At 61.5% G+C, this 22513-nt stretch overlaps 2 protein-coding genes across 13 annotated transcripts; both read right to left on the bottom strand.

Moving 5' to 3' along the window:
• Positions 1 to 295: 295 nt before the first annotated feature.
• Positions 296 to 15311, bottom strand: F10 (coagulation factor X). Of its 2 annotated transcripts, XM_069602059.1 has the most exons (9): positions 13650 to 15311; positions 12956 to 13577; positions 11053 to 11213; positions 7232 to 7256; positions 6166 to 6279; positions 4808 to 4939; positions 2936 to 3156; positions 1670 to 1787; positions 296 to 955 (listed from the first exon to the last, which is right to left on the bottom strand). In XM_069602059.1, exons 2-9 carry the CDS (start codon positions 13023 to 13025, stop codon positions 339 to 341), a joined length of 1458 nt encoding a protein of 485 aa, XP_069458160.1. In that variant the 5' UTR covers positions 13026 to 13577; positions 13650 to 15311; the 3' UTR covers positions 296 to 338. The 2 variants fall into 2 exon arrangements, with proteins under 2 accessions (XP_069458160.1, XP_069458161.1); XM_069602060.1 differs by lacking the exons at positions 12956 to 13577; positions 13650 to 15311 and adding an exon at positions 11594 to 11789 and having other exon boundaries at positions 11053 to 11484.
• Positions 15312 to 15412: 101 nt separating this feature from the next.
• On the bottom strand, positions 15413 to 22351 carry F7 (coagulation factor VII). 11 transcript variants are annotated; one of them, XM_069602066.1, is made up of 9 exons: positions 22095 to 22351; positions 21051 to 21335; positions 19812 to 19972; positions 18355 to 18379; positions 18169 to 18282; positions 17641 to 17781; positions 16976 to 17085; positions 16558 to 16681; positions 15413 to 16067 (listed from the first exon to the last, which is right to left on the bottom strand). In XM_069602066.1, exons 2-9 carry the CDS (start codon positions 21118 to 21120, stop codon positions 15469 to 15471), a joined length of 1344 nt encoding a protein of 447 aa, XP_069458167.1. In that variant the 5' UTR covers positions 21121 to 21335; positions 22095 to 22351; the 3' UTR covers positions 15413 to 15468. The 11 variants fall into 11 exon arrangements, with proteins under 11 accessions (XP_069458167.1, XP_069458170.1, XP_069458171.1 ...); XM_069602069.1 differs by having other exon boundaries at positions 21051 to 21310; positions 22095 to 22349; XM_069602070.1 differs by having other exon boundaries at positions 21051 to 21307; positions 22095 to 22345.
• Positions 22352 to 22513: the final 162 nt, after the last annotated feature.

The following is a 22513-nucleotide window of genomic DNA, read 5'->3' as shown; positions in this document are numbered from 1 at the left end:
CAGATAGGTCAATGTCAAAACATCCCTGCAACAGGAAGCCCTCTGGGCCCCTCTTCCCAGGGCGCCTGCCTTTCCTGGGAGGGCCGGTGAGGGGAGACCCCGTCCAACCCAGCCCCAGCCCAGCTCCCAGATCCCCTGCAGAGTCCTGAGCGGCCTGGACGGCACCTTGGGGCTTCTGAGGACAGAGAGGCTCCTTCCTGAATCCCAGGGACACTCCCAGCGGGGGATGGGAGGCGGCCTGGGGCTGGTCCCTGGAGTCTCATTTCCGCTTCCGCGGGTTAGAACAGACCCAGACTCAGGAGAGCACACAACTCTAATCAGGCAGGGAGGGAGCCCACTCAGAGCGGAATGGGAGGCGGGACCGTCCAGGTGGCGGCGGCTTCACTGGGGCTGCGGCTGCCCGCGGCCCTTGCTCCAGCCCTCATGATCTTGTCGATCCACTTGAGAAAGTTGGAGACCTTGGTGTAGACTCCGAACTTGCCCTTGCGTGCGCACCCTTCGCCCCAGCTGACGATGCCGGTGACGAAGTAGGTGTCCCTGAAGCGGGTGACGTGGGGGCCGCCGCTGTCGCCCTGGCAGGCGTCCTCGGGCTGGGCGTCGTAGCCAGCACAGAACATGTTGGGCGTGATGCTGAAGCTGCTGGACAGCTTGCAGGCGTTGCGGTCCACGTAGGGCACCTCCAGCATCTTGAGCGTGGACGACGGGCGGCCCTTCTCGTGCGTGCGCCCAAAGCCGCTGACGATGCCCGTCTTCTGGGTCATCAGCGTGGCCTCTGCCCAGTCCTTCTCGGGCAGGCAGGCAGGTGCCACGTTCTGGCGGAACTGGATGGGCGTCTTGAGCCTCAGCACTGCGATGTCGAAGTCGTAGGTCTCCTTGACGAAGCGGCCGTGCTTCACGCTCATCTCCACCTCGTGCACCATCTCGTTGCCGTCCTCCTGCCCCGTGTTCCGGTCGCCTGAGGACGGGACAGGGCCATCAGCTCGGGCCAGCGCGTCGCTGACCCTTAAAGTAGTCGTGAGTGGTTCATGCTTAAAGACCGGCACGTGGTCTCTGGACAACGCGAAGTCTAGGCGAGAAGCGCGAGGCGGGGGGACAGCCTTCTGCTTCCCAGCCGGTGTCAGCGGTCACGACCCCTTGTGCACCCGTGGGTGGGACCAGCCACCTGGTCTGACCTGCCAGACCCCCCCCAGGCCACGGGGCCGGGTGGGCACGGGTCAGAACCCATGCGTGCCATTCTCAGACCCAGAATGAAGGAAATAACTGAAATCTCTCCCGAGTGCTGCAGGCCCTGATGACATGTGGAGCTGGCAGCGTCTAAAATTGCCGAGATGAGATTCGCCTGTAAACTTGTAAAATGCATAATGAAAAGGCAATGTGACCAGCAAGTTAGGAATTGCCGACATGGCTCGCGCCTGTGGCTGGCACCGTGTGCTCACGGAGCAGCTCTGAGACCCGGCGGAGAAGGGGGGTGATCAGAATTAACCCCCAGACAGGATGTACCAGCCGCTCAGACGGCTGGGGGTGCTGGCGGGCTTCCTGGAGGAGGGGCCCCTCTTCCCCTTTCTCCCCCCGCCCAGGGTTTCAGGGCTTTAACTCCTGGTGTTTCCAGCGTCTGTCGGTCCCCGTGTCTGACCAGGAGGAGGGCGCTGTGGGCGTGGGCGGCACTCACCGACCCTCACCGTGAACCTCTTGGCCTGGTGCAGGCAGTGGGCAGCCGTGAGGACGTAGAACTCGCTCAGGATGGTGCCCCCGCAGAATCCCTCGTTCTCCTCGTTGACCAGCAGAGCCTGCGGAGGGGCGGGTGCCGGGGGGCGTTACCCTTAACCGGCCTCCTCCCCGCCCCCGCCTGCAGCGGGCCTCCCCGCAGAAGGGCTCTTGGGGTTTTCAGGCTGGAACGAGGCCCTGGGCTTTGCCCCAGTGACCACCCCAGCGCCCACCCCCACGGGCTGTCCTGCCCAGCCCTGCTGGATCTCGGAGCCAGCCCGCCGTGGACCCCACGGTCCTGCCAACTGCCCAGTGCTGTGGGCTCCAGACTCGCCCACCAGGCCCTCCTGGTCTTCATTCTCCCTGCCCTTCCTGGGTGGCAGCATTACACTCTGGAGAAGAGGCCCCGGTGCCTTCAGACCAACACTCAAAATGCCCAGAGCCACCGTGACCCGCAGCACACTCTCTGGGGATGGTGGCGGGTGTGGCATGTCCTTCCACGGGCTCGTGGCACGTCAGACAGACGCAGGCCCAGTGTGTAGCCGTGGGCCAGTGGACATCATCACTGACGACTGTCGCAGCTCTGGGAACGTCACTTGTAGGAGAAGCCATCTTAGCTCTGGACACTAAAACCCTGAGGTGCAAGCAAGGGATCCGGGTAGATGGAGGCCCCAGGGAAACCCACTCGAGTAAACAGCAAGGCGTCCTCAGTGTGTGTCCGGCGTGGTATCTGGGACACGCGCTGCTAACAGATGCTCATTGTTTATCTGAAATTCACATGTGAGGGGAAGCCTGTGCTTTCACTTGCCAAGTCTGGCAACTTTAGTCCAAATTGACAACCAAAGAGTGATTTGTTTACCTTTGGAAACAAATGGATATATGTTTCGCTAAAGCACCATCTGCCTCATTAGGACTTAGGTGTTTGGGTAAAAGAGTCTTTCAAATCAGGAGTGAAACAAGGAGAGAGACTCTTTTCGCCTCCTGTCAAACCCAGGTGAACGCACGGGCCTTGGGGGGCCGCCCTGTGCCCACAGACCCCACCCTATGGCCCAGACTGGAGCCCCTCCTCTGCCCGGTGGGGGGTGTGGCGACTGAGAGGCCGGAGGCCCAGCCTTGGCGGCCCAGGCTCCTCCGGCAGGGCCCGATAGCCCGCGGCAGGCCCTCAACACCTGCAGTGCCCAGCAGACGCCTCCCCCGCCCCAGCCACCTGGCCTCCAAGCCCCGCAGTTACCTGCCAGGGGCATTCGCCCTCCGCGCAGTCCCTGCCGCCCACTATCCGGACCAGCTGACTGCCATCCTCCCCGGCGCTGGGCTCGGTCCTGTTGAGGCCCAGCAGGTGCAAGGAGCTCTCTGTGGGGCCCAGGTCTCCAGGGTTGTACTGCTCCAGCTCGCCAGCGTCAATGGCCCACCGCCGGCTGCGTCCCTGCGTGAACTTGCCGCAGGGGAAGGGCTCTGGAAGAAGCACACGGGCTCAGCCAGGTGAGGAGGACATGGTCCACCCCCTGGGAGGAGCAGGCAGAGGAGCGTGCCAGGGGACAGGGCGGGGACCACAAGGAATCTTTGGGGAGTGGGGTGCCCTGTGTCCTGCTGGGTGGGGGTGGATCACGGGTGGGAGCCCTGACCTCTGGCTGGTCAGTGCTGAGGGGTCTCAGGGCCTCTGCAATCTGCTGGGATGCGTGCAAAAGTCAGGGGGCTGTGGATGAACAGAGGACCGTGGGGCTCTGGCGTTAATACATGGCTGGCGAGACACAGGGGGGCTGGGGGGCACGTGCCCCGAACCCCGTCAGCTCTGCCATGCGTGTTGAACATAAGGAGACCAACCCGTCCATCCTAAAGGAGGCCAGTCCTGAATAATCTTGGAAGGACTGATGCTGAAGCTGAAGCTCCAATACTTTGGCCACCTGATGTGAAGAACCGACTTATTGAAAAAGACCCTGATGCTGGGAAAGACTGAGGGCGGGAGGAGAAGCGGACGACAGAGGATGAGACGGCGTGCTGCAGTCCGTGGGGTCACAAAGAGGCAGACACAGCTGGGCGACTTCACTTTTTTTTTTTTTTTTACCAACAGAGACGTAGTCTCCCTGTCCTCCACCTGCTGAGAGGCTCGGTTTCAATAGCCGCCTCTGCCCTGAGATTGCCCACCACCCCAGCCTGAAGCTAGGCTCCGCATTCCTAACCACCCCCGGTGATCAGGGCTGCCGGGCCAGTGGGAAGCCTGCTGGAGGGGCTGTGGCCTCTCAGGTCCTCTGGCCCAACCCCGCCCCGCACGGGGGGAGTCCTGGTCAGACAGGACCTCCCCAGGGTATGAGACAGTGGGGAGTGGCTTGCCCACCTCCAGGTCCCCCAGGACCCGGGCCTTCACTCAGCCCTGCCTGAATTCCTGGCCCAGATGCGTGGTGTCCGGCTTTATCAAGGGAAAAGCCATTTCCATCTGGCCCACTGCAGCCAAGTCAGTTCTGGACGGCCCCGTGTGCCCCCCTGGCTCCTGCACCCCGTCTGAGGCTCCTTGGCCGGCCCGCACGTCTGGTGCTGGTGACTGTAGCCTCCCAAGCATGTGCCTTTCCCAGGGTTCCAGGCACCACAGCAGCGGCCCCACGGTTTGGTAGGGGCCAGACTGTGTGCAGCCTCACACACCACGTGCCCCCAGGAGCAGACGTCACAGGCCTGTCCCCCAGACGGCTCTCAGAAACAGCGGGTCTGTCTCCAGAACATACTCCCCACCCAGAGTCTTGGCCCTCACCACCCCCCAACACACCTGTGCAACACCTCCGCGCACCCCCCTCCCTACACCCCCTCTCTGCACCCCCTCCCCTCACCCACCTCCCCGCACCCCCTCCCTGCACCCCCTCCCTGCACCCCCTCCCTGCAACCCCCTCACCCCAACTCCACACCTGTGCATGCCCCCTCCCCACACCCCACCCCCTGCACCCCCTCCCTGTACCCACCTCCCTGCACGTCCTCCCCGCACCCCAACTCCACACCCCCTCCCCTCACCCCCACTCCACACCCGTGCACGCCCCCTGCCCGCAACCCCCTCCCTGCACCCCCTCCCCGCACCCCCACTCCACACCCGTGCACGCCCCCTGCCCGCACCCCCTCCCACCTGTGGACACACAGGACTTGCTGTCGTCGCCCAGCACGTAGCCGCGGGCGCAGGAGCACCGCACCTCACTGCGCTCCTCCCTGCAGAACTGGTCACAGCCCCCGTTGTCCACGCTGCAGAGCTCACGCGTGTCTGTGGGAAGGCGCGCAGCTAAGGGTACTGTCCCGCCAATGGGCTGGGGGGCCCCGAGACCAGGCCAGCACCCTGGGCAGGCCCTGTCCCTCGCACCGCCTCCCGCGGGGTGGGGGCCCCGGCTTCCTAAGGCCCAGGGAAGCTGCCAGGGAAGGCCTGGGGGCAGAGGGTCTCAGGTTCAGCCCTCAGAGGGGCGGGGGGCTCTGGCCAGGGAGGCGGGACCTGAGTGGAGCTAGTGGGGCCGCAGGGTCCCCTCTGAGGCCTGTCTCCCCCGCGGCGTTAAGGCCCTGGGTTCCGGGCTCCGTGTGGTGGGAGGAGGTGTGGCACCCGGCTCCTGGACTCAGGCCGGCTCCCGCGGGCTGTCCGTCATGACTGAGTGACCCGGACAGGTTACCTAGACTGTTTACCTGCTGGTGAAGGGGTGGAGGCCACACGCCTCCCAGGAGAGCGCCCAGGTCTTGAGAGGTGCTGGGCACAGGGCACCTCACAGCCAGGCGGAGGGGCATCACCCGGGCTCCAGTGTGCTGGACATCAGACTCCTGACACCCATCAGCCCTGCCACCCTGGCACCTGGCTTTACACTTCACCCTGGGCTTTCGTTACAGAAACTTCAGAAAATATGCCCGCCAGCCCCTGGGTCAGCCAAACGGTTTGGGGCGTGGGGCGTGGGGCGTGGGGCGTGGGGCGGAGGGGGCCCCTGGACAGCAGAGGGGCGGAGGCATGACTGATAGTCCCGCTGGGGAAGTTCCAAAGTGTCCAGTCTGAGAGCATGCTCTCAGGATTATACGTTCAGAAACGAAAAGCAGATGGGCAAAGCTTTCTCCTTAGGGAAAACGGGTCTAATACTCATCTAATTTTTGTTAAAAAGTAATCCCTGTGTTAGGAAAACTCAGCAATTTTTCCATGTAGTATTTGTTGTGTTAGATTTGGACAATCCCAGGTACTCAGCACTGATACCGCTCGAATTTCCAGACTCACAAGAAGCAGGAGAGACATCAGTTCGACATTAAGGGGCCCGCCCTGCAGCTGCTTGGAGGAGCAGGGACCTGCTTGGGGTCGCCTGTCCCCCACCCCGGGGCCGTGAGGCACTTTCCGCTGCTGCAGTGGCAGAGCCTGAAGGGCCAGGCTGAGCCGTGGTGGCCGCCGGTGGCCTCCTGGGGCCTCTGGCTCCCGCCCTCCACCCCACCAGGCAGCTCTGACCGGAAGGCACAGCAAGAGGAACTCACAGAATTCGCAGTTTTTGCCTTCAAACCCTTCCGCACAGGTGCAGGTGTAGTCCCCGATGCCGTCTTTACAGTGGCCGTGATTCAGGCACGGGTGGTCTTCACACTGGTCTCCATCTGCAAAGGAAGCACTTGGGACCGACGCTGGCAGCCAGCGCCCCGGGTCAGGGAAGCGAGCGCGCTGTGCTGGTCTTGGCACACGGTTTCAGGCAAGTGTGAACCTGGGGTTCTTCCTGTTTTCCTGCAAACATGTTGTCCTGTCTGGACTTTGTTACCCACTGCTTCTTTGCGGCCACATGTACACAAGGCATTTATCTAGCTAGACTGAGCGCTCCGATTCTCGCTGGGATATTTGAGAGTGCAAAGCACTGACAACATTTTTACATTAGGGAGAGGAGCCCGGGGCTGGGGAGTGGGTGCAGCAAAAGGAGGCTGGAGGCTAGGTGACCAGCGGACACTTGTTCTGGGCTGAGCATCCGCAGGCAGGGAGTCTGGTTGCACGAGCCAAACGTCTGGGTGTGAAAGGAGGAGAGCCCTGGCCCAGCGCTAACACGGCTCTGCGTTTCTTGCTACCTGTATACAGTGTAATTCAGGGATAGAGCCAGCTGTCATCGCGAGAAATCTGAACACGGTTTCCAGAATGAAAACATTGTTATAACTCATACCAGAATGAAAACATTGTTATAACTCATACCACTTCAGAGGCTATAAGCCTTAAGTCAAGATGGTTGCCTTATGAGAAGACAAGTGTTACAGATTCTCTTTTTTGTTTCTACCTAATATACTTGGGTTTTGAAAAATTGCCATGGAATTTGGTATCCTCAGATGGGAATGAACTGATTTAAATGTATATAATTAAGAAAACTAGAATTAAATAAAGTTACTGTAAAAACTATTTGACATTAACTATTCCGGAAGCACTCAGAAGGGAAAAGTCTTAGGTGAGTAAAATTTACACCTGAAAGGAAAGGAAACTCAGGAAGCATCTTCAACATTTGAATACAGTCTCTCCCATCTCAGTACCCTGATGAGTCCTTCTCACTTAGGATTAAAATAGAAAAGTTCTCACCTTTGTATATACTCCAGAATTCATCCTAAAAGGGAAAAAAGATTTTAAAGTGCATTAGGGAAAACAGGCATTTCATACCAATAGCAGCCGTAATCTGATAACTCAAGTGAATAGCCTTTTTCCCAAACAGAGACCATTTTGTGGGACAAACTGCTCTGGAGCTATTCAATCTTAGAGGGATTTCCCCCCCAGATCTCCCGTATTTGTACAGTTGTGGCTTCAACACCTTTTTTTTTTTTTAAATACATGTTGGTATAATAAATTATCCTATCTCGGCATCCATTTTCTTGCTTGCCAACAGCTGAACACAGCATCTGGAAAACACTTTGTAATCCTAACTTTACTTGCCTAGCTTTATTCTAGCAAAATCACCAATTCTGTGATCATAATCAAGGTTTTCACATTATTTGTCTCAACTGTGATTCGAAGTTACTTTTCTTGGACTGCAGACGTTTCTGTATGTTCTGGTTGTTTGCTTTTCACTGTGGAGAAACTTTGCGGAAACAAGAGCGACTGAAGTGCAATCTAAAGCACGTAGTTAGGTTCAGAAGCGGATCGGAAACTTCATGCGTCACACTCAAACCCTGCAACAGGTTCACAAGGACAGGCGCCTGCAGTGCTGAGGGTTCCGTCACGTCGCAGCGCGCGTCGGCAGCACCCCTGGCGTGCTGCAGTCCACGGGGTGGCAGAGAGTCGGACACGACCGAGCGACTGCACTGAACTGAGTGAGTGTTCTGTCGGGGGCGCACCAGTCTGTTTCACCCATTCACCCAACAAAGGACTTTTGTACTATTTCTCGTTTGGGGCAACTATGAACAGAGATGCTATAGATGTTTCTGTACAGGTTTTGTGTGAAAAAAGGTTTTTAATTCTCTCCAGTGAGTATCCGGGAGCGAGACTGTGGAGCCACGTGGCCGCTGGCTCAGAGCCTGACTTCCCAGGCTGGCGGTCACAGGTGCGTCCCCACAGGCAGTGGTGAGCCGAGCCTGCGGCACAGCCTCCCCGGCACCTGCTCCTGGCCAGGGCCTCTCCGTCTCCGAGTCTCCTGTGGGTTTCATTTGCTTTTCTGGAATGCCTAATCACACCAAGCATCTTCTCAGACGTTTATTTGCCATCCACATATCCTCTTCGGTGAAATGTCTGTTCAGATCTTTGTTCACTATTTTATTGGATTGCTTACTCTCTTCTCTTGTGCTGTGGGAGTTCTTTAAAAAGTCTGAGTGGAAATCTTTTGGCAGATATGAGATTTGCAAATATTTTCTTAGTCAGCAGCCCGTATCTTCATCCTGTTAACAATGTTTTTCACAGGGCAAAAGTTTTAAATTTAGAGTAAGTCCAATTTTTCTATATTTTCTTTCATGGATTATGCTTTGGGGGCCATGTCTAATAATTTTTGCCTAACTTTGTGTCATGAAAATTTTCTCCTGAAAGATTCCTGTTTTATCTTTAGAGCTATGTGATCCATTTTGAGTTAACTCTGTAGTTGTGGGAAAAAGCCGACCTTTTTTTGCATATAGGTGTACAGTTACTCTAATACCATTTTTGAAAAAGAATTCTTTTTCCACTGAAATGCTTATGAACCTTTCTCGAAGATCAGTTGGCCATATTTGTGCGGGTCTAGTTCTGGGCTTTCTATCCCGTTCTGTTGATCTGTGTTTATTCCTCTGCCAGTACCGCACATCAATATCTCTGTGAGTAATGTAACGTTATTAAGGCATCTTTAAATCAGGTAGTGTGATTCCTCCAACTTTATCTGCTTTCTCAAAACTGTTTCAGTTATTCTAATTCCTTTGCTTTCCCAAATTTCAAATTTTAGAATGAACTTGTCTCAATGTGACGGAAGTTTGATTTGCATTAAATCTATATGTCCAATTGGGAGGAATCCGTCTCTTAACATGTTGTCTTTCAAACCACGAGCAGCCCGTGCCCACTTACTTAGCTCTCCCTCTTTCCACAGCGTTTTGCAGATTTCAGCACACAGATTGTGTATGTTTATCAGATTTGCACATGGATACTTTTCTCTGGGCCAAGACTGAGTAGCATTAATTTTTTTAAATCTTTGGTTTCTGACTGTGCATTGCTTGGAGAAGGAAATGGAAACCCACCCCTCCAGTGATCTCGCCTGCAAAGTTCTTTGGCCAGAGGAGCCTGGCCAGCCGCAAAGAACCGGACATGGCTGAGCATGCATGTATGTTACTACTACATGGAAATACGATTAATGTTTGTGTGCTGACCTTGTACTCTGCGACCTAGACACATACATTTTAGGAGTTTTTTTTTTGCAATTCCATGGGATTTTCTATGTAGGTTATCATGTCACTGGCCAATAGGGATAGTTTTATTTCTTCTTCTTAACTTACTGTTAAACCTTCCACACGGCTAGGGCCTCTGGTGCAGTGATGGATCGGGAGTGTTGGGAGCGGACATCCTTGCCTTCTTCCAGTATCAGGAAAAGCATTCAGCTTCCACTGTGGTTCCTGGTTAACAGTCTTTACCTTGTTGAAAAAGTTCCTTTTTAGCTGTAACTTGGTGAAAGTCTTTGAAATTATGAATGGCTGTTGCGTCCTCTCTGTTGCTTCTCTGTGTCAGTTGGCACCACGGTGTGGGTTCTTCCTGAGGTGGATTACACCGAGTGAGTGAGGGAAAGCCGCTCAGTCATGCCTCACTCTTTGTGACCCCAAGGACTACACAGCCCATGGAATTCTCCAGGCCAGGATACTGGAGTGGGGAGCCATTCCCTTCTCCAGCGGATCTTCCCAACCAAGGAATCGAACTGAGGTCACCTGCGCTGCAGGCAGATTCTTTGCCAGCTGAGCCACCAGGGAAGCCCAGGAATACCGTAGCCTATCCTTTCTCCAGCAGGTCTTCCCGACCCAGGAACTGAACCCATCTGGGCCTTGACATTTCCTGTTCAAAGGGTTCTAACTAAGAAGTGGAACCTGCAGATAACTGTCATATCATGTGCTTTGGCAATTCAAGGTTTGGAGGAATTGGTCCATTTCCTCCAGACTGTCCAAATTCTATCCAAATTCATGCATAGAATTTTTCATAGTATTCACTTATTAATCTTCTAACATATACGAGGCCTGTAGTAATGTCCCTTCTTTCATTCTTGACATAATCTGTATTCTTTTTTATCAGTGTTGTTAAAGCTTATCAGTTTTATTTATTTTCTCTATTATTTTGCCCGCCTTTGATTTTATTGATTTCTCCTCTTTGGGGTTTGCCTTTGTGTGTGTGTCTTAATGTGGAAGCTTAAAGTATCGTTGTGAGAACTTCTTTCCCGGTAAGCAGAGTAATTCTATAAACTTCCCTATAAGCACTGCTCAGCGGCTTCCCACAGATTTTGTTGTATACCCTCTTTGTTCAGCTGAAAGTATTTTCTAACTTCACTTGAGACTTTTCCTTTAACGTGTGGATTACTTAGGGAACTCCCTGGTGGTCCGGTGGTCAGGATGAGCTTTCACTGCGAGGGCACAGGTTCAGTCCCTGGCTGGGGAATTAAGATCCCAGAGGCAGTGGGGCATGGCCAAAGGCGACTAACAATTCAACACTTTAAGATTATAAGGACGGACGTTCTAAGGAAGTAAGGATGAGTGTGTGGGGAACGATGCTGAGGAGAAGGGCGGAACATGCGCGGCCACTGGTGTTAGACACCCTCACTGCCTAAAGAGGTGGCCTGGACCCCGAGGGTCGTGGCAGACGCCTGCGTGAAGAGCGCGCACCCGGGGACCCTGTGTGCAGCCCGGCCCCAGAGCTCATTCCAAGACCCAACGCCTCGCGCTTCACTGGCCCCGCGCCCTGGCCTCACGGCCCCTCACCGTCTTCTCCTTGTCCTCAAAGACCTCGCGGGCCTCCTCGAACGAGCAGGCCTCCTCCCGGCATTCTCGCTCCAGGTTCCCCTGCTTCATCTCCTCCAGGAACGAGTTGGCCCTGCGGGCTCTCTGCAGGACACGGTGGGCCTGGTCCCGGGGCAGGAACACTGGGCGGGAGGACAAGGCTCTCACGGGCTCGCCACGTGGCCACGCACCGCCTCCCGCGAGCGTGAGCGGTGGGTGGGTCAGATGGTGCCTGGAGCTGCTCCCGCCGGGCCCGCCCGCCCCGTGCCGAGCCCGCGCCCTCCTGGAGGCACTGGGGCCTGCCCCTCCCGGGCCCCTCCGCCGCTCTGTCCTGGGCTCAGCCGTGCCCTCTGCCTGCGCCCCCAGGCCTGTGCTCTGTGCGAGGTGGGGACTTGCGACTTGGTTTTGCACGGTCTACAATTGAAAGCATCACTTGCTTCGAGAGCCAGGACACACAAACCCATGAGTGAAGCAAAAGCTTCAGGGAATGGTGCTGTTGCTATTATTTTCTACAAAATAGTACCTGTCACAAAATTTTCTGCTTGAGTCTGTCCCATTTCATCAAAAAACGGCTAACTTGATTTCGTGACTCACAAAGCAGTCGTGACCTGCCCACGACAGTGTCTGGGGCCCGGGGGTCCCTGGTCCTCCCCGCGCGTCTGTGCTCGGCCGTCCCCATGCTGCCGCCGTCTGCTGCCTCACCGCTCTGCCCTCTCTCCACGGGAGGCCCTTGGCTCCTTCCCCTGGCGCTCTGCCTGCGCGCTCTACTCTGTTCTGCTGAAGAATTTAGTCTCTCACTAAGACAGGTGACTCAGGGGCGTGTATTTGATGTGTTTCTGGTCCCAGCTCACGTCCTGAGCTCTGTGTTTGCAACCCCGTCCGCAGTGACTGTCCGCCCTAGGCCGTCTCAGAGCGCCAAGCTCCGCGAGTCGGAAACTGAAATGCAGGACTGCAGAGTCAATCTCAAGCGGGAAATGTGTCTTCGTCACCGACTGCCGGATACTGGCGAGTGGGGTTACAATCCCTCCCTCTCAGGGTTATTTTAGAGAGTGTATGAAACTCCTGAGTGTTGGTTGTCCTATCTCCAGCTACCTTCTCTTCCAAATCCCCCCCTTCTTTTAGTGACAGCTGGCTTTCCTAGCAGGGCCAGGCTCAGCCTTGTTCTCTGTGGGCCCCTCCCCACACTCCAGACCTCTCCCCCAGTGAGTGGTTGCTCGGAGATGCAGCCCCCCCATCCCCTGCGTAGCCGCCCTCCTGCACCACTTGCCTCTGTCTCTCTCTTCCCTCTTCCCAGCTTCCCGGGCTGCGGAACTTCTGCCTCAGCCAGCAGGCAAGCACGCAGGCAGCTCTGGGGCTGCCTCTCCGCTCTGCTCTCTGGCCTCCGGGATGGGCCTGGGTGCTGGGAGGCGCAGAGCCCCTCTGTGCACGCTCAGGTTGGGCAGCCCCTCCCCGGGCAGAGCCAGCCTGAGGGGTGGCTCTTCCCTGCCTTGGAAGGCCCTCCCTGCCTGTGACCCCTCTGTGACCCTCCCTGCCTCTGCCTGTGACCCCTCTGCTTCCCGGACAGAGGGCCTCCCCCCTGCCTCTGCCTGCTGCTGCCCACCCCCCGGGCTCCCGCCCTCCCCCGCTGCCCCTGTTTCTGTCTGTCTCTCCCCCTCTCTTTCTGCCCTCACTTCCCTGTGCTCTGATCCGCCGGCCGACTTCCCGCCCACGGGGAGACACATCTGGCCCTGAGCGCCCCAGGCTGGAGCCGCAGCCAGCGTCTCAGGCCGAGCTTCCACAGAGGCTGTGTGCCCACTCTCCACTCAGGAAGTTCAAGGGCATCGCCCGGATGCTCCCCTCCCCTCCCCCGAGGCCACCTGCAGTCCGCAGGGTGAGGGCCACTTACCGCTCCCCGCCGGCCGCAGGAGGCCGCCCAGGGCGGTGCTGAGCAGGACGAGTCGCAGCAGGCCCGCCATGGTGGGGCCCTTCCAAGGACAGCCGTGCGTCCCCGCGGCGACAGGCCTGCGGGGCAAGGTCCGCTCGCCCTGGCTGGCGGGCAGCTGGCGCCCGGCCTGCTTATCGCGGCCGCCGGTTGGAGCCCAGGCCTGCGGGGGTGGGGGTGGCTCTGGGGGCCTGGCCGCCCTGCCGCTGCAGCCCCGGGGAGGTCCCGGCCGAGCTCACTCTCGTCCTGAGCCGTGTCCGGCTCCCAGACGCCCACACCCAGCTCTGTCATCCTTAAGACTGCGATAAAAGTCAAATCTCATTTTCCCATCTGTTTTTCTAGGATGGAAAACTGAGCTTTAGAGAGAGGTGGTGTGCTGTCCACGGTCATGGGTGTGGGCGTGGGGTTAGGAGCCGGGGCTTTCTGCCCAGGCTGGGCGGGAGGTGAGGGCACTGCGCCGGGCCAGGGGCTGCTCTCCCAGCCAGGAAGCACCCCTCTGGGGAGCAGCAGGTGTGGGACTTGACTGCTGTGGCTGAGCAGGGCTCTTCAGGGAGACGTCCGCGGGCTGCCAGCGGGTGGTGCTGTCCTGGGAGGCGAGGAGGTCACACTGTCATTGGCTGAGCATGCCCACCCCGCCCCACGCGGGAAGCCTGCTTACCAGGCCTGTGTGCAGCGTGGAGAGGGGCTCTGGACACAGCAGGTGTGGGGTAAGCACCAGCGCGCTGAACGGACTGTGATGTCCCCAGACGCTCCTGCTGGGCACCCAGGCAGGGCTGGTCTTTGGCAGAGAGGTCACCGTGGTAAAGTGAGGTCTCCCCTGTTCTCTGTGTCATCCCTGCCCTGCAGGGCGTGTGGGGTGAGGCGGGGCTCTGTATCAGCCCCTGCCCCATGCCCGCACCCAGCGGTCTGGGCAGGCAATGCTCCCCGACATTGCCTGATGCGGTGAGGCCCACCCAGGACCCGGTCAGTCCCTTCAACCCCCTCCCCTCCTCTTCCAGGAAGAGGAGCCCAGCCAGCTTTCGCTTCAGGAAGAAAGAGCAGACTCTGGGCTCAGGGCCGCTGGGGGCCTGGGACACTTGGCTAGAGTGTCCTGAGTGTCTGCAGTGTAAGCTGTGAGCTGGGGCCGCGGGAACGCTGGACGACCTGCGTCACGGTCCACAGCTGGGTGGCCCATCCTCCCCACACCTCATTCCACCTGCGCCGGTTTCATGGAAGCAGGACCCCATTTACAGATGAAATGGGGGGCAGAGAGGGTTAGCAGGGAGGCTGCGGACACCAGCCGGAGCTGGAGCCGGAGTGGCCCCAGGGGGCCCAGCCCAGGGTCAGGGGGCCCAGCCCAGGGTCAGGGTGCGTGCCGTGTGTGCCCAGTGAGAACCCCGGGGCAACGGAGGCCAGGCGGTGGGCACGTGAGTCTGCAGGTCAGACGGCCTCTTCTTCGGCCCGGCGGCCTCTGCCCCAGCGACTCAGCGCTGCTGTTTTGGGCAGTCTGAGTGACGTATGTGTCCAGGTGTGTGGCCAGGCTCGCCCAGCCCTGCTCGGGACAGGAGACGTGGCTGGACCGTCCGGCGGGGCATGGCCCAGAAACCCTAAGTGTGGTGTGCCGGAGTGGAGGGATGAGACCCGAGGTGGGGGGTGGGGTCTGGAGCTCCCCGCCCTGGTTCCTCATTCCTCCCCCGCTGCAGCCCTTTAACTGAGAGACTCGATAAAAAGGTAGCTTGAGGGCCCACCCCCAGCCCGCCGAGCCGGGAGGCACCTGCATTCTGCGGAGGGCCCCTGCCAGTCCTCAGGCCTGTGCCGTCTCCTGGGGCCTCAGCCGGGAGAAACAAGCAGCCCCCGAACCCAGGAGAGCGTCCACATCGGAAATGGCTTCACGCGAGGGTTCACTTCAGCAAGGCTGGTGACTGTGGAGGAGCCCGGCTCAAGGACCAGCATGAGGGTCTCCGAGAGACCGCTCTGGGCCGTGCAGAGAGAGCAGGAGGGGGCGGGCCCGCCCGTGGTTGGGGGCAGGGGACGGGCAGGTGTGTGAGGCTGTGTGTGCTGCACACTCAGAGGGACGTGGAAGGCCGATCACCACGGAGAGTGGGGGGTGCTCACATTTACCCGGAAGGAAGACGCAACGCTAGGGTGAGTGACAAGCCAGACGGGAAGTGGCCCGGGCCATGGTGAGGCCAGCCGGCCCTGTGCTGCCCACGTGCTGCCTCCGGTCCGGTCCGGACGCCTCCAGGGCCTCCAGGGCCCCTTTGCCACCCTCCCCGTCTGTCTCCGACTCTGGGTCTGTCTCTCTCCCGCCCTCTGTCTCTCTCCCTCCTCTGTGTCTCTCCATCTCCCAGTCTCCATTTCTGTTTCCCTCCCCCTGCCCCACCCCAACCCCCCTTGCCCCCCCGACCCTGCTTCCCTGCCCAGGAACCACAGGAGAATCTCTGCCTTTGGTGCCTGGGCGCCAGGCACGCTCAGCGGCTTTACTCACAGGGCAGGGGCTAGGGCAGCAGCGGGACCCGGAGGAAGCCCCGCCTGGGCGGCGGGCGGCCCATCAGCCGCTGTAGCCAGGCCGTGTAGCGGGAGAGCCTCGTGTAGACCCCAAAGTGACCGGCCGCTGCGCAGCCCTCACCCCAGCTGACGACGCCGGTCAGGAACCAGGTGCCCCGGAAGTGCGTGGCGTGCGGGCCGCCGCTGTCCCCCTTGCAGGCGTCCTTGCTGCCGTCGGTGTGGCCGGCGCAGAACATGTTGTCCGTGACCGCAGGCCCGCCGGGCCTCTGGCGTGACTGCTGCAGGCAGTCCTGGGTCAGCAGCCGGGGCACGAGCACCACCATGAGCCTGCGGGCGGTGACCCCGCGCTCCAGGAGCTGGCCCCAGCCGCTGACGGCCGAGAAGCGCACGAAGGCCAGTGTCTGGTCCGCGAAGTCTGGGTCGGGCAGGCAGAGGGGTGCCACGTGGTCGCTCAGGGCCACGGGCTGCGCCAGCTGCAGCAGCGCCACGTCGTGGTCCGTCTTGCCCGGCACGTACTGCTCAGGGACGATGACCCGCGCCACCCGCCGCTCCTGCTCTGGGCCCTCCACAAGGCCGAGGTCGTGCTCACCTGCGGGGCACCAGGACCAACTGCTGTCATCCCCCTTGCGGCATGGGCCCTGGGCTCCTTTCCTGGGAACAGGGGGCGCACGTTCCCCCCCGAGGTGGGCGGGCATCCTCCCGGGGGCTGCCAGCAGGAGAGTCGGGGCAAATCCGGACCCAGAGGTGCTGGAGGTGAGTGGGGGTTTGGGTGGGCAGCATGGTAGGGGAGGAGGGGTGCCCCGGTCCCCCTGCCCCTGGGGCCCCGGTCATCCCGTAGGCCCGCAGGGCAGAGCACCCAGGGAGAGCACCCCCGTGGGGTCCTGGCCGGAGCAGCGTCACCCGGGGCTGCGTCTGGGCAGGAGAGGCTGTGGGGGGCGGGCGCAGGGGCCCCGGGGTGTGGGGTCTGCCCACACATTGCCTGCGTGCGGCTCTTTCTGGGAAAGTCGCCGCCGCTCATGGGAGCGGTGGTTGGAAGCCCGGAAGCTCTGCGGGACAAGGGAGGAGCCCACACCACCTACCCAGCACGGCCGTCAGGTTCCACCAGCTCCGGAGCCTGTCAAAGCAGTGGGCAGCAGAGACCACCCAGGTCGGGCCAACCAGGGTGCCCCCGCACAGCAGCGCCCCGTTCAGCTTCAGCATGGCCTGGCGGACGTGGCACACGGCAGGGATCACATCATGCTCACGGCCGCCTGGGGCTCCCCTCCCTCGCGTGGGGGCTGCCCGGGACACTGCGTCCGTCCAGGTAAGGGGATGGGGAGCGAGTGGGCCCCGGCCGGAGGGTGGAAATGCCGGGCTGGGGTCCTCTGCTCTGGCAGAGCGTCAGCCAGGCCCAACCCAGCGGGCCTGGAGATTCGCCTGCCAGGCAACCCTCCCCTCCCCTCCCCCAGGCCTGACGAACCTCCCCTCCCCTCCCCTCCCCCAGGCCTGCAGCCTCACCTGCCAGGGGCACTCGCCTCTGGGGCAGACATGGCCCCCCACTATCCGCCCTTGGGGCTTGCTGCCATTTCTTTTTTCCAGAACAGGTATTTTCCCGCACGGATATTCCACTGTGTGAGATAGAAGTCAGCAGGACGTGGGTGAGACGGAGGCTGTGTGGCTGTGCCAGCGAGCGCCCTGTGTTGGCGGCTGTGCCCTCTCCTGGCTGGGGTTTCAGGGGCCCTGGGGGAGCTGCTGGGGCCGGGCGGCAGGGCCCGTGGGCCTGGGTCCTGCTGGTGTATCCGGGGCTGGAGACAGGCAGCCCGATGCCACCAGAGGGCCCGGGATGTGCTGCGGGGGGTGAGCAGCATCTCAGGCAGCCCAGCCGCTCTCCGACACTGCTCTTGGTTTCTATCCGCCTCCGGGAAAGCCCCAGGCCAGAAAGGGCAGCATTTGAGGTGGTCGCTCTCTTGGGGCTGCTAGACGAGGCTGCCTGCACGATCCTCGGGAGACCAGGGCTGGTGAGGCACCTCCACCCTCCGCCCAGAGCACCCCCTCGCCTTGGCGAGGCTCAGGGATGCTCCTCCCCCGGGGCCCACCTTTTAGCCACAGAGGACATACAGCAGGGCAGTGGTGCTCATCGGGAGTGGAAGCACACACCCCAGGCCTGGGCCCGGGCCCGTTACCTGTGGGCGCGCAGGACACCCCGTCTGCCTGGAGCGCATAGCCCTCGTGGCACCAGCAGAAGCGCCCGGCCCCTGGGTCGGCCCCACAGTACTGCTCACAGCCGCCGTTCTCGTTGGCACAGATCAGCTGGCTCTGCTTGTCTGCGGGCACAGGGCACAGCTGACGCGGCCCCTGGTCAGGGCAGGAAGCCCGGTGGCCGCCCCTCCCTGGGCCAGAGGCCAGGCCTGTGTGGAGGAAGAGGACACCCCGCAGACGACCCTGGAGGGTGAGGCCCGGGCCTGGGGGTCCCGGGCCGGGGGACATTGGCCACAGGGGCGGCAGGACCCCCGCGCCAGGAAGCAGGGGAGCTGGCAGAGACGAGTGGCTCCCCCGGCTTTGCCCCGTGCCCAGAGCCCAGAAGCGGACAGGGTGTCCAGCGGGTCAGCACCCAGAACCCCGCAGCCAGGACGCTCGGGTGGAAGCCTGCGAGGGCGCCGAGGCCCCCCTCCCACCTGGTGAGTCGGCAGCCTCCCGGCCCCGCTCCTCACCCGTCTCGCAGTTCCGGCCCTCGAAGCCGTCGGGGCAGAAGCAGATGTAGGCCTGGAGCTGGTCCTCACAGGAGCCCCCGTTCTGGCAGGGGCTGGAGGCACACTGGTCCCCATCTGCGGGCAAGTCGCTGTTACCAGGCTGACGGGGGGCTGGTGGCAGATGGGGTCGGCCAGTCACCTACTCACCATTGTAGGAAACCCAGAACTGCCTCTGAGGGAGCAAGAGGAAGCCGCGTGAGACGTGGGCGCCTAGGCAAGCGTTTACGTCCCTGTGGGGGAGGTGCCGGGCGGCTGGGGCTTCCGACCAGCCCTCCCAGTGGGCTCTGGAAGCCACACCGCTCCTGTGGAGACAGGTGGGTTCATCCAGGGAAGCGAGTTTTTTCTCTAATACCCGCCCCTCCCATTGCTAAGGCCACAGAGGTCCGAATCTCCTCTCCCAAGTTCCAACCCTAGGCTTCAGCACCAGCCCTGCCATGTCGGAGCTGTGAACGTGGGTGAGACCCCACACTCCCTGAGCCTCTGGGCTGCCCCCGATGCTGTGCTGACCGTCCAGACACCCGCTGACCAAGGAGAATGTGGGAAAGACACGCGAAAGTGCCCTGCCAGTTCCAGGGGCCTCTTCAGTAACAGGGATTCCCCAGGGATCTTTAGGCCAATGAAAAACAGCTCTTGGTTTGTTTGAGAACAAACCAAGGTGAAATCTGCTGGAAGGTTCTGAAAACCACAATCCACTCCGGTTCTCCTGCCTGAGAACCATGGACAGGCGAGCCCGGTGGCTACAGTGCGTGGGGTCGCAGAGACGCAGACACGACTGAGCGACTCACACACACACAGACGCAAGGGGTGACCGTCCTTAGCGCGGCGGGGAAGGGCCGTGGGAGCCCTGCCTGCGAGTGCAGAGTGCGCGCCGTGCCAGGTGCGTGTCCCATGCGTGTGAGACGTGTGTCCTGTGCGTGTGAGACGTGGGTCCCATGCGTGTGAGACGTGTGTCCTGTGCGTGTGAGACGTGGGTCCCATGCGTGTGAGACGTGTGTCCTGTGCGTGTCAGACGTGTGTCCTGTGCGTGTGATGCGTGTCCTGTGCCAGGTGTGGGTCCCATGCGTGTGAGATGTATGTCCTGTGCGTGTGAGACATGTGTCCTGTGTGTGATGCGTGTCCCATGTCAGGTGTGTATCCCATGCGTGTGAGACATGTGTCCTGTGTGTGATGCGTGTCCCGTGCCAGGTGTGGGTCCCATGCGTGTGAGACGTGTGTCCCATGTGGGGTGTCCCTCGAGTGTGTGGGGAGAGGGGGTGCTGTCTCTGGCCTCCTGATCCTCAGCCCCCTGGAAGGAGACAGTTTCAGCAGGGACCTCTCTGCTCATGGGCGGGAGGGGAGGCCCGCCCCACCTGCTCCGCCCCGCTGGGGGAGGCACAGGCTCCCTAGTTGCGCCCTCCCCACTCGCGCATCCCTGAGGCGGCCCTGGCCGGGGTTGCCAATGGCTCCAATGGGTCTCTGAGGGCTGCTGGACAGGTGGCCCTGCCCGGGGCCTGGACGGCTTACGGGGTCGGGGGGCCATCCTCAGGGGGGTGAGGGCATGGGGAGACCCTGGCCCCTGGCGCCCAGAGCCCGCCACCCGCCCCCGGCCCGTCGGGTGAGCTCACCGTCCTCTCCTCGTTGCGGAAGATCTCACGGGCCTCCTCGAAGGAGCAGAGCTCCTCCTTGCACTCCCGCTCCAGCGAGCCCGGCCGCAGCTCCTCCAGGAACCCGTTGGCACGCCGGGGCCGATGCAGGACGCTGAGGGCCTGCTCCTGGGGCAGGAAGACTGGGGGGCACGCTGTGAGACACAGGGGCGACGGCACCATCCCCCCACCTGTAACAGCACCTCCCCACCACCCTGCCCCCCCATGATGCGATCACAGGCCCCTGCCCCCCCTCGGTGATGGGATCACAGGCCCCCTGCCCCCCACCCCGGTGATGGGATCACAGGCCCCTGCCCCCCCTCGGTGATGGGATCACAGGCCCCCTGCCCCCCACCCCGGTGATGGGATCACAGGCCCCCTGCCCACCCCGGTGGTGGGATCACAGGCCTCCCACCCACAGCCTGGCTAGTTTGCAGCAGGAGCGTTTCTCACGGCTGCCAAAGGGCAGCACCGCACAGGCTTCATATGGGAGGAGAAGGCGACATGTTTGTTTAATTATAACATGTCCACGCCCTTGACCGGGTCCCTTCACTTCCAGTTTATCCTAAGGAGATGCTCTGAGCCCCGCAGACACGTGGCCGCTGGGAGAGCTGCAGACACTGGCAGCGCTAACGACCCACCCCCGGCGACCCCAGGCGGACAAAGACGGTTAAACAGGAAGGACCCGGGGGGGCCCCGCGGCCGGTGTGGGCGTCGGGGCAGACGTGGACGGGTCTAGGGGATGGTGTCGGCACCTGGCTTCCGCCTCGGCCACCCCTCGGGGCTGGGGAATCACGGTGGTGACCGCTCACAGAGCCGCCCGCCCGTGTTCCCACTCAGGCCTCTCCGCGTTCGTGGGTGGGGGTCGTGTTCACTGCCGCGGTGGCTGAGCACCAGGCGCAGCATCTGTGCCCTGTCCCTGGGAGAGGGGGTCCACCAGCGAGCGGCTGAGAGCAGAGCGGGAGACGGGTCGCCTCTGAGCCCGCGTCTGGGCCTGGGGGGCGGTGGAGGCAGGGGAGGGCCCGCCGTGGCCAGGGAGCCTGCCCCCAGGCGTCTGGGAGGGGACTGGGCTCCAGGGGCTCCGCTCATCTTTTGAAAGGCAGGCAGGTCAGAGAGGACCCTCCAGCCAGGCTCCCGGCAGACGGGAGTGCGTACCATGCAGGCCAGCTTTGGGGGCAGCTGGCCTTCCACGGGGTTAATGGGGAACCTCCCCCCACTTACCTGCCTGCAGGGACCCCCGCAGGCTGAGCAGAAAGCAGAGGAGGGCCAGAGCCGTGGCCTGGGGCAGCATGGTAGGGTCCTAGGTCGCTCAGGCTGTTGACTTTCCCGGGGCGGGCAAAGTTCTCCCAGGCGGTGGGGGAGGGTGCTGCAGTCCTGGCGCAGGGCCTGCGGACGGGGGCTGGCCGGGCCGCCCCACGGGCTCCGTACCCAAGACTCGGCTCCGCGGTGCCTGTCTGGCGTGTGCCGCTCTGGGGAGGCTGCTGGGGAGGAGTGGTGCCCGCTGCCCTGTGGTGGCCCCGGCAGGGCGGCGGGCCCGCGGTGTGACTGTGAGCGCGCTGCAGAGCGGTCCTCCTGGCTCGGGGGGCACGGGGGAGGGGCGTGCCCCCAAGCAGCCCCTGTGGCGTCTCAGCCCCACGCGGGTCCCTTGGGCCCTCCTGCCCAGCTGCCCCGGCTGCCGGGCACGGACAGGTTTCTCAGGACCCTGGACTCTCAGGGTGAAGTCGGGGTGCCAGGGGCCACTGGGCTGGTGGTCTCCCTGCGGGGCCCCCTCAGGTGTCCGGTCTCCTCGGGAGGCTCCCCTTTCCTGTTAACGGTGGGCTGGGGACACCTGCCCTGTACCTTCCTCTGTGCGGGGATGACGGGGCCCAGCCGTCCCTGCAGGTCCCGGGCGCTCCCTCCCTGAGAGGAAGACAGCCCTCTGCTGACGGCCTCTGGACTCTCTGCTCGTCACTATCAGTAACTACCAGTTCCTCAGGACCCAGGTGTAGTGGAATTTGTGAAGGATGTTGGGGGGACTCCGAGCCCCTCGGGGACACGAGGCAGGTGTAGCCGCTCTGGGCTCAGCTCCCTGGGGGCCCTGGCTCCGTCTTCTCCAGCTCTGGAGGGGCTCACCCCTCTGAGCCTCGCTCTCCTCACGGGGCAGGGGGGCTGGCGAGGCCTGCCGAGAGCTGGGGGCGCCCTGTGTCCTGTGAAGGCTCTAGAAGGGCCCCCGCCCCCGCGCCATGAGCGGCCAGCATCCCAGCCTCCTCCCGCCCCAGCCACCACCTTCTCAGGCCAAGCGCCTCGCGGCCACTGGATTCCTCGTGTGCCCTTCTAGCTGCCCTTGCAGCCCGCGCCCGGCGGCTCCCAGCCACAAGGGACTAGCCTGTCCCAGGTCCGGGTGCCGGTGTTGGAGGGCTGCGCTCCCTCCGAGGCTCTGGGGAGGGTCCTTTTCACCTCTTCCAGCTCCCGAGGCGCCAGTGGCCTTTGGGCCTGGCCACACTGAGCGGACAGTTTCTGCCTCTGCTGCCCTCTGTGTGTGTGTGTGTGAATCCCCTGCTTTTTCAAGGACACCAGTCATTGGACAGGAGACACTGCAACCCCGTCTCAACCTGCTGCTCCCGCAGTGACCCCGTCTCTAAGCAGGTTGCCTTCTGGTGTTCTGGATAGAGGGGTTTCTTAGGGGCTGCTCTCTGCCCAGAGCC

This window comes from Ovis canadensis, chromosome 10 (assembly GCF_042477335.2).
Source record: "Ovis canadensis isolate MfBH-ARS-UI-01 breed Bighorn chromosome 10, ARS-UI_OviCan_v2, whole genome shotgun sequence".
NCBI lineage: Eukaryota > Metazoa > Chordata > Mammalia > Artiodactyla > Bovidae > Ovis > Ovis canadensis.
The sequence above is the reverse complement of the archived record's forward strand: the minus strand, read 5'-3'. Positions and strand labels throughout refer to the sequence as shown.